This window comes from Myzus persicae, unplaced genomic scaffold (genome assembly GCF_001856785.1).
Source record: "Myzus persicae strain clone G006 unplaced genomic scaffold, MPER_G0061.0, whole genome shotgun sequence".
Taxonomy (NCBI): Eukaryota; Metazoa; Arthropoda; class Insecta; order Hemiptera; family Aphididae; genus Myzus; species Myzus persicae.
Window position 1 is genome coordinate 1 of NW_019103384.1, and position 11,465 is coordinate 11,465.

The 11,465-nt window shown below is 29.1% G+C and overlaps 1 protein-coding gene across 2 annotated transcripts; it reads right to left on the reverse strand.

Moving 5' to 3' along the window:
• Nucleotides 1–6,934: 6,934 nt before the first annotated feature.
• LOC111034398 (WD repeat domain phosphoinositide-interacting protein 4-like) lies at nt 6,935–11,465 on the reverse strand. Of its 2 annotated transcripts, XM_022315616.1 has the most exons (8): nt 9,789–11,465; nt 8,592–8,765; nt 8,408–8,482; nt 8,133–8,316; nt 7,872–8,061; nt 7,592–7,809; nt 7,263–7,489; nt 6,935–7,100 (listed from the first exon to the last, which is right to left on the reverse strand). In XM_022315616.1, the coding sequence occupies exons 2-8, from the start codon at nt 8,635–8,637 to the stop codon at nt 7,015–7,017; spliced, it is 1,026 nt and encodes a 341-aa protein (XP_022171308.1). In that variant the 5' UTR covers nt 8,638–8,765; nt 9,789–11,465; the 3' UTR covers nt 6,935–7,014. The 2 variants fall into 2 exon arrangements, with proteins under 2 accessions (XP_022171308.1, XP_022171309.1); XM_022315617.1 differs by lacking the exon at nt 9,789–11,465 and having other exon boundaries at nt 8,592–9,030.

Here is an 11,465-nt window from a genome sequence, read left to right on the forward strand (position 1 = left end):
TTGTATTTAATTCAATATTTTCAACAAAATCTGAAAATATCAGTGTTTACTTTAAAAGTTATCAATGCCTAATCATTTTTAAATTTATTTTTAATTAAAATCAACTATAAGTTAGCTTTCAAATGTATTTAGTATTACTAATTGTATTGCAATTATTAATTATAGTCTCTTCGTTTTCATTTAATATTGTATAAAAAGCACATAATTTTCTAGTACAGTGGTAAGTGGTTTCACAAATTGTAACGACTTTATCTTTATTAATTGAATACATTTGTATGAACCTGAACAAAATGTATTATTTATGTCCCAAAAAATGTGTTGTCAAATAACTTATATTGAATATTGGTTAATTGTATATGTAATTATGTTTGTTTATTAATTTATTGGTTTATAGATAAGAAGTTGTATTTGACTATTGTATTTGTTATTACTAAATACATTATATACAGTCCTACATTTCGACATTATTTTTTTGCAGACCGACGGACGATGGCAGAGCGCTCACCGAGGCCCCCCTCCCCCTCAACCGATTTGGTGGCCATGGTGGTCATGACTGTTTCTTCGAGTAACGTGTAGGCTGCTGGGACTCGCTGAACAAACCAATTTTCATGTAACCACTATGTGTTCATTTCAAAAAAATTACAATTCCCACTTGAATATAATGTAATAGATGGATTACATGATTCATTCTTAATTTGTTAGCTTATAATATAAATTAATATGTTAGATTTGTTACAAAAATATTAAGTCTGAATGTTAATATCAACAATAACACCCGTATCAAATTATTAATTTTGTTTTCAACATTTTATCTTTATCGTATTGATCCAGTTGTCATTTACTGATTAATATGTTGATACAAAGGGAACTTAATATTACATTATTAATTGAACAGTATATTTTATAGTAAGTAATCTTTCCTTAAATTGTTATTTTTCTGAAAATGGTTTGTGCGTATAACTTGGCTTTACTTGAATATATCATTTAATTTTTTATCAAGTGGATTGGGTTTTTAGATTATTAGCATAAAGCCACAATCTTTGATTTTTAGTAGAATTTTTTAAAACTCTTAAGTTGATTACATTATTTTTGAGTATATCATAATGCTATCCTAAATCTGGAACAAAATGAAAAATTTATATTTAATAAGGTCACAAGAATGAATATGATCGGTAGTTAAATAGTATTTCTATTTTTTGAGGCACAGTAGTGCTTTTTAATTTCTAATTTTCCGCTACAAATGAATTAACCATGGTAATACAAATTTTGAAGGTACTGTGGAAATTGCAAACCTGGAGCTTTTATTGTTTAGTCCCTACATTTATCAGTCAGTGAGCCGGTCCGGACACGTGCAATTATAGTTTATTGAAATAAACCACTTCCCCGTCAATTATACTGATTCATACTGTTCGCGCCGCCGTCACCGCCACTCGTAGTATATTCCGCCGACCGGCACACACACACACACGCACTTCATATCGCTGTTACCTGTTTGTCCTATGTATTATTGTATTGTTTTTATTTTTGTATTAATAACGTGATTGTGAGTTATTATGTAATATGTAGGTGATCATCGCCGCCGTGCCGTCTGCTCGATTATTATTATTTAACACGGCCGCCGTGACTCTTGTCTTGTACCGAACGCTGCAGCCGCAGAAGTATTAACGAGTGCGTGTTTAATACTATAATAATTGTACAGATTTAAATAGTAAATTGTTGTTATTATATTGTTTTTTGTACCATCGCAGTCTCAGATAGCCCATATATATATATACATTTTTTATATTATATCGTAGGCGCTAATCGCCGGAGTTTTTTATATATTATTATTTGTTAAATTTATGTATTATTGTTTGTTGTCGTATGTGTAAATTTGTATTATTATAGCATAGGTACAGTAGCAGCTGGCCAGCCGTGCTCCACAAACTGTGAGTTTTTGTTATTATATTATTATTATTATTTTGCGTGCCATAAGGGCCGTATAATTATTATTTTTTTTTTTGTTGGGTTATAAGGGCTGCACATCATTTTGCATACATTATCTTATTTGCTTAAATTATATATACTTACGCTGTTGAGCCAGAAGGGCTAAATTATACTTTAATAATATTCTGTTCGGTCTTAAGGGTCGTGCATTATTACCTACTATTTATGGTAATATTCATACCACTTGGCTAAGAGCGTGCACTACCTATTTATTATACTATCATATTTTTTTATACCTACTGTGTTGCTGTGATTTTTTATATATTTATGTTATTATTATTTAGATTTGTATTATACAGCAACTAGTTATTTACCAGCAATCGTGTTATCCATTATTAAATAGAGTTACCATTTTTTACATTACCTTACTGTCATTTGCCGTTTAAATTTACACACCAACATATATAAACACCTTACACACCACCACACCACATAGCTCACTAGTATTTGCGCAGCGAACCCAACCAATTCTAGTTGAACTATAACACTTATTATACACACATTAACACAGGTCGGTCGGTGTGCATGTGAAGTATTCTGGCGACCGGGCAACACACTCTATTATTGTAGCATTCCCGGCGCGAACGCATACAATCTTAATCACCATTAAACAATTTTAATTAAGTAATTTAGATGGTTCTCATCAAATATAAAATATAGGTCTAAAATCATATTTAATCACAATAATAGTTACTATTGTATTTGTTGTAACCTACAGAAACTCTATAATAAACAAAACTTTATAATTTGTCTGTGTTTTATAAAAGATTTGAAACAAAAAAAATTAGGGCCATTTATCGTTAAAATATAGCATATAAATCTTTCAGAAACTGTAATTTTCCAATTTTAATTTTTTTTTAAAAATCGGTAGAGTTGTTCCAAAGATTATCCTGAACAAGCAAATAAACGAACAATTTTTCTACTTTATAATATCAGCATGGATAATATATAATATAGATTTAACAAAAGAATTTTTAAATTGTTTTTATTAAAAGTTATATGTTTATTGAAAAATATAACATAATAAGTTTATAATATAATTGTATTACATTTATATTTATTTTCTTCGTAATAAAATTAATATGATCCATGGGCCATGAAGTACCTAAATAAGTATAAAAAAAACTTATATGATGAATGATAAGTAGATCTCGAGTGGCATACGCTCAATTTTAACTTCTGCAAAGAGAAAGGGGGTTCATTTTATCATTGAATATTTCTAAAAAACCACACATTATTGTAGGACTCATAGATTCTTTTATTTGCTCAAAATCTAAAAATGTCATGAGGGATTTTGTGGTATCAATTTTTTTTTCACCAAGGCGCAAAATGTCTAAATGTGGCACTGAGTACTGAAGTTAGTAGGTACTTGTCATACCACATACTAATATACTATATAAAATGTATGGTAAAACAATGAGTAAATAAATAGGTAAAATATTTTAAAGCATTTTGTGGCCTATCTTGCCACTTACATTATTAAATTTCATTGATTACCAGTATATAGAACTGAGATTAAACCTTTTAAATCATTGTATTTGTATAGTATTTAATCGTATATATCCAGTAGGTACATACAACCTACGTGTGTAATGTTTATTATTAGGTGCATAACGTTTATTGTAATATAGGACTTCCCAGTATTATTTAAATATTAATGAATAATAATTCTGTTTTTTTTCCCTTCACATAAAATATCAAATTCACTGCTTAGATAATATAGCCTATAGGTAAAACGTAAAAAATCGTTTCTTAACATGTTTTAGCCTTCAAATGTAATATTACTCGTGAGCCACATTCTCTTTACCAGCTATTATTAAATATGTTTCATATTGTTAGTACTTAGTTTATTAGAAAGAAGAAAAAATGTTGGATTAACATTTTTATTTGAACTTGTAGATGGTTATATTGACTGTCCAGAACTATTAAGTTTTCTCAATTTTAATGTTCCTCAGTGTAAAACTAGCTCTACTACTATTGTTTATGTATTTTCAAAAAGAACAATTTGTGCTATAGCTTCACATATTATTCATAAAATGATGCAATTAGCGAACGAAACAAAAAGATGCACTGCACATTATTTCAGTAAATAAAACGAAATACATTTTACATTCATTAAAAAATAATAATCATTTAATTAAAAAATGTTATATTATTCATCCATTTAATTTTAAGTTCTTAATCTTAACAGTCTAAATAAATGTTTTTTACTATTTCATTTGCAGATATGATGTTTTTTTGAGCATATTTTCACATTTTTTAGGAGTTTAATAATGTTTTTGAGCATTTGCTTACATTTTTTTTAGGCATATAATGTCGTTTTTTGTAGCATAAACATCCACCATTTAATAATGATTAAATCATATTATGAACTTCGGTATTTTATCAACAATAGGTATAATTTATATAAATACATGAAGTTGTAAACTGTGAACGTGGTTAGAATTTCGAAGCATATACTATTAAGTAGAGTACTAAATATTATATAAGATAATAGGTACAAGTGTACAACTAAATATTTTACGGTCTTTAATTATTATCAATATTATAAATTATTTGAACAGCGGGGATGTTTAATTATGTTTTGATACTCATAAATAGTTATTTCAAAAAGGAGCGATGCTCAATAATACAAACAATAAATTACTACAATGTTTACTGATCGAGACTGTGCAGCGATTTGCGAAATAGTTTACCGAAACTAATTATTATTATTTTGTGATACGATGATACGTCATTATCTCGAACTTGTATAGTATGCAATGCTCGGAAGTTACAGGAGCTATAAAAGGGAAAATAAAAATAAAAAATTGTAAAATATGCATGAAAAAATGTCAAATATGAATAAAAATTAGATAATACTAGATACTTTTCATAAAACTTAAAATTTATTAAAAATTCCAACAAAAAAACTATTTTATGTTGTAATTAATTCACACTAAAATAAAATGAAAAAAATGGAAAAAATAAATACTTTAAATAAGGAGGAAAACTGTATGGCCATTTTTGAAATTTAATTGATTTCAAAACAATTGATAAAAAATATATTTGAAAAGATGAGTAGGTACATCTGAAATCTGAATATTAGCTCAATAGAGATTAAAGAGGCATCGTTGTCATTTAATTTATAGTCGAAATATAATAAATAATAATAAATACCTACCTTTTTTCTTTTCTTTTTTTTGGGGGGTGTTGGTAAGCTATCTCGATTTAAAAACTAGTAAACTCTCCAAATGGGTAACTCTCCAGGGTCAGTATGATGTTTACCTGAAGGAAATGTGTAAACTCTCCAGTGTAGGACCGTATTTAGGGGGGGGGGGGAATGGGGACATTTGCAATGGGCGGCCAAATATTGATCTATTTAGACTTATGCGTGGGGCACCGCTGTAACCCGGTGCAGTATTGTATCAATAAATATTTTTTTTTTGAAAAGAATTTGTAGACCCAGGTGAACTTAGAAATAATGAATTATTACTAAAAATATGTAAAGAAAAAAAAGGATCTATATTTTGGTAAGGGGGGGGGAGGGGGGGTTGGAAAATTATGGCTGACCCAGGGCGCAAAAATCCACCTGTACTTTTGCCGACTTAAAAAAAGAAGAGGAAGTCCTATCGGCTGATAAACTTTAAACGGACGCTTTTTGTAGCGTTTTTAGAACATGGTCTTGTTTAAATCCAGTTATCTCAAAGTTAATTTTTTGTACTCCTTAAGTTAATAATAATAAAAAAAATTAACTTAAACGTATTAATGCGTTAATGTCCAGCATTAAATATTACGAGCCCGCACAGTCAATCCCTTTTCAACAATAACACGACTTATTTCACTTCTGTCCAACTTCTTGTATCCAAGTTTATTTTTGTGCTAAACGTATAGTAATAAACTATGTAAATTCGATTTTTTATTTTTTTTTATAATTTTAAATTTCAACGAATCACAAGATCCAAGTACAATATATATACATATAATATTATAAATATGGCAGTAATACAATTTATATTATATAACATAATGATGCAAATTATTTGTAATTATAAATGACTCTTTAATTTTTTTTTTTTTAAACCATTTTAATCCTTCAGTTTAAAGACATTTTCTTTTTAACAGTATAAAACCAAAAGCCTTCATACAACAGAAAGCGAGCTTTGTTGTCTATAGAATTATGATAATAATTTACTTACCCAGTAAACAACAATTTCAATATGTACTAATATATAAAGAAGAAAAGTTGACAATTGTTTCTTTGATTGTAGTACTTAATACATTTAAAACTTTTTTACCATCAGAAAGCTACACAATCCCAAGGATCTAAGACAATATATGACTTCAATGAGTGGCCTTCAATTTTTTTTAATTCAAAATTTAAGAATTTTTTTTAAATAATATATTTTCGTTTATTATAGGGTTGCTATTGGTTATAAAATTTAGTATAGACGAATAAGAAATTATTAATTGGTTATTAAGTACAGATCTTACAAATTGTTTCACCCACATTAATATAATATATACATCCAAATAAATAATTATAGATATTATTATTAAATATCATTTCAGACCTGTATTTTCCATGACTATATTAAAAATCTTTTATGTACAATATGAACATTTTTTAAATATATGTAAAATAAAAATATATTTGCATGTAACAAAAGAAAATTTGTTCAATACAGCGTATCATTAAAATTAAATACTAAACAAAGATCAATCCTAACGTAAAAAGTTTTGTACTTCAGGCTTCCATTATTCAATAATATGTGTATGTTTATAATGAAAAATATTATCTTGAAAATAATTTATTATTTGAACTAAATCAAAATTTGAAAACAATAAAAAAACTTGACAATTGCCTTACATAGTTATATAATTCAAAAACTATAAATCTATTATACGTTTATCATAATATAATAAAATCTTTATTTTTACAAGATTGTCACTTAAATTTAGTTATAAATTTATTAGGATTAACTTACAATAAATAAATATTATTTAAAAGTTTTGGTCATCAAATACATTTAAATTTCATCATCATTTTTACATTAACATTTGGGTCTCCTTTATCCTGCCGTAACCATCATCGGAGTATTCAAACTTGTAATACACACCATCAAGGCCAATTACTGTAACATAGAATCAATGCAACTTCATTAAAATAAAATACGCATCATAATATTAATATATAAGCAAACTGTCAACAACAATAGTTTATTGATTACAAAATATCGACAAATGGCCAGTTACATATGCTAAACAATGTTATTAAAAACTAATTTTATTCTTACCTGCAACAGTATTTAGAGTCAAAAAAGTGCAAATACATCCTACTTTTGAAGGTATACTGAAAATGGCGATAGATTTCGGTATTTGACAGTGTTCACTTACAACATATGCTGAGTATGGTTCTGGACTAACATGAGTATTTATATCAAATTTTATCACTGCAAATATTTCAATTGTACCCTCGACACCTGAGCAGCATATAAATTCTGAATTTGGACTGAAGTTTATGCTGTGAAAATACAAGGAAATTAAACATTTGATTATAAATGAACCATATTATTACATTTTTATTTTATCAAACTTAAAAAAGTATAAACAAGAAATTATATACCAATATATTGTTGCTATATCTGCCCGTCTTACTTCTGCAACTTTGATTTTACGACAAGTATCCCAAATTTTGATATACATTTCCTCAGAAGCTGCACTAGCTATAAGTGTACCGAGTTTATTAATAGCCAAACCAGAAATCTCTCCAATGTAAGCACCGTATATTGTGTCTATTCTTCCACTATTCACATGTCCCCTTCGTTTAAGACATGAAATATCCTAAAATAAAAGTAGTTTTTTTTGTACACAACTTTGTACAATATAATATTATCTGGAATTACCAAAATATCAATGGTTCCAATATAAGACCCAGGATATGCAATGATTTGTTGTGTAGAAGTTTCTAAAGGAGTGACTTCACACAGTCCCATCGGGTTTGGGCATGTACCCAACGTCAATAACTTACGAATGTTGTTGAGGATTACAGGAAACGTATACACAAATATTTCGTTCAAAGTTACAACTATGATTCTAAGTAATAAATTTAAAAGAATACTATTGAATATTACGTTAAAATAAAAATGATTAAGGTTTATACTAACTTGTTACGGCTCGTTCGCACAGATTTTACGACTGATTTATACTCAATCGTCTTCTCAAAATCTTTTTTCATATTATTGAATATCATGACAGTTTTCTCAGAGTAATCTGAGTACTTTGAACTATGAACTATGGCGAACAAACATTGAAATTTCATAATCTTGCAACTCAATGCACCACCTCTATCTGTATGTTACAAACAATTATATGGTTTCGATCATAAATGTAGTGCCTAAAAAATCACCACCTCCTTTTGCGTTATTTAACATCAACTTACTAATCCTCTCTCGCGCCTTCAAAGGTTCAAGTTGGAATACTCGAACACCAGTTGTAGTACAACACGAAAAACGAGCTGAAACACGACAAAAGTTTGAAGATCTTTGTAGTACATTCAGCACTCCAGCGATACTATCTACAACACAACGTTACTTAGCCATGATATTTTTTATTTGTGTACTCACTAAGATCGTTGTTGAAACTCAAACTGATAATGTTTACACTATTCATTTTTATATAATTTTCAACCACCTACAGTCACGGAACAGAATATATTATATTCTTTAATCGCAGAGGTAACCAATCCAAACTGAATTTCGAAAACTTCGTAAAAAAGAAGAAAAATATGTTATAATGCACTGGAAACAAAAAAAGTTGTCAATAACGATAGGTTTACATACAGGGTTATTCACCAAATATGCTCACCTCCTTTTTTTCAATAATGCAGTTATTGAAAAATCTGATTTTTGATATTTAATTTTAGCTTAAGACCATAGTTTTAAATTCTTAAGATTTTTTGTACTTCTTAAGGAGTGTCCCGCGAAGATACAAACTTCACTTCTGTTTTTTTCAAATGAGAATATCCCTAGTAAACAATCAATTGAACAGCAGATAATTTTTTGAAAATGTCGACATATCAAAATCAAAATTTGTTCTAGTAGCTTTTTAATTATTTAACTTTGTGTTCTAAGGATATAAGTTCCATAGTAATGAGTTTATAAGATATTTAGTCTATGGTGATTTGAAAATTTTAGTCATTTATATTTATTTATCGATATTAATAATTTATAAAAGTTTCCCAAATATAATAAATACTATTTAAAATGTTGAGTCTATTTTATGTTCATGTAAAATCAGTTTTAAGGACTTAAACATTTTAATAACCAAGAAACTACTCATTGGAGTTTTAAATGTGGTATATCAAAATTTTCAAAAAAATGATCCACTTCTTAATTTATAGTAAAAGAGGTGTTCTCATTTTAAAAACAGAAGTTTGTATCACCACATGACACTCATTAAGTAGAACAAATAATTCAAAAATTTGAAAATATGGTCTTTTAGTCTATTTAAAAACTCAAAATACCGGAATTTGAATAAATTCATTATTTAAGGAAAAATGGGGGTGAGCATGCTTGGTGAATCATAATGTATATTCTAAGTAGGCAGCTATCATAAATCGCGAGCCTGCATGGTAGGCCTAATGTAAGCCTACATCTGTGGTACTGAGAACATGCTAAAAGTCTATTGCATCCACTAACTATAGTTATAGTAAAAATATTGACATTTTACTGCACAGTATCGAATAATAATAACAATATTAATAATAATAATAATTATTATAACAGCAATAACATCAATAACGCCAAAAAAATATTTAGTACCTTAAAAAGGACGTCTTTCTGCTAGACTTCGGCGGCAGGTGTAGCCAGAAAATACACAATATTTTACTGTACTCACACGCCAACGACAGAACGACCGTAATCCGAGACAAAGCCAACAGGTATGTCAGCAATATACGAGCACATCGACACTGACGCCAGACGGTCGCGACTCGAGAGTGCCACTAGCTGGATTTTTCCCTTCATGGTTCAATTCCCACCACTCGGTGGCGCGTATACAGCGTCTTCCAAAAACACATGGCAATTGGAAAATGCATTGTGTCACCACGTTGGTTATATTGTGGTTGTAGTACCCATATCTTTAGCCATATTGTATGTTATACAAATAATTATAGATAATATGCAAAAGTGCTCGTCAAAATATACGTTTTAACGTAAACGTCAGTTCAAAAACAAATACTGAAATCTTTGTGATTGCTACCACTACGTATACAGTATATGCTATACAGTTACTGTACAGTCGGCCTATCGCTGATTGTGGTCGACCGGCTACCGACCGGTATGGTTTGGTGTATAAAAGGGGGACCGATGCGTATCGACAGACGAGTTTTAAGATCGTTCTCTAAAATATTATATTATCCTGTACATAAGTCCTTTTACGCATGCGCGTATAAGTGTTGTGCGACGGATGTATTATACAAAAAGAAAATACCAAGGAAATTCCATTGACTCCCCTCTTACCCTCTGTCCGTTGGTCACAGCATACTAGTATGACAATAAACGACAATAAACGATCCCCTGCCGCAGCGGCCGTAACACGATAGCGTCCGTCCTACCATTATACATGAAAAAATACAATGCGAATCAATTCTAACAGTTTTCCAATGAAATATTTATTTAAAAATACAGTCGAAGTGGTCAATTCAAAGTTGAAGCTGAAAGTCCTAGTTTCGATCCATATTTATTACACATTTACACAGTATTATAAACATTTATCATATTTTTTTTTTGATAAACGTATTTTTCCAATATCTGTGGAGGACGTAGGTATACCGCCTCTATAACATAAAGACATACAACTTTCAAGATCGATATCCTATAACGCCCTACAAGGCATAAGCTAAATGAAAACTGGATATTTTAGTCATTATTATTATATTATACGTATACAAGCAGCAAGCACTCCATTCATCGAGATAATATTTTATTGTTAATTTATCTTATCCGTAGATATCAGTAGGTATGCGCGTCAAGCGATACTGTTACAGACTATAGTCGGATTTTATATTAGAGCTGTAGTTGACTGTTGGTTATAGTTCATATTATTATTTATTTAGTATCACTGTGTCACTCAAACTTCTAATTTTAACTTTGAGTTCTACGGTGTTGCGTTTTTTGCATGTAAAAATATATGGAGGGCGCAATCGTGTTTCACATGCTATCGCAGTCATACGTTAAACAGTTAAAACCCTAAGGTAGAAATTTTTTTATAATTTATAATACATGCTGTGTATTTTTAACGATAAATGAAAATAAAAGCTTTCCAAATTCTTGGTTGGTAGGTTAAGCCACAAGGTACTTTTCGAAAAAAATCCATGAAAAACATTAACTAAATATTTAGATAAAACAACACATCTCGAAGAAATTCGTTAAAAAAATATTACAATTAAAACATTGATTATAAAAGTAGATAACGCTTCAAAGTTGATTTACGACTAA

What these genes read in the sequence shown, in the direction of transcription:
- LOC111034398 (XM_022315616.1), bottom strand. Translation starts at nt 8,637, where the DNA reads ATGAATAGTGTAAACATTATCAGTTTGAGTTTCAACAACGATCTTA. An exon ending in GAAGGCGCGAGAGAGGATTA is followed by an intron (nt 8,317 to 8,407) that starts GTAAGTTGATGT and finishes TGTAACATACAG; the next exon opens with ATAGAGGTGGTGCATTGAGT. An exon ending in GTGCGAACGAGCCGTAACAA is followed by an intron (nt 8,062 to 8,132) that starts GTTAGTATAAAC and finishes TTTATTACTTAG; the next exon opens with AATCATAGTTGTAACTTTGA.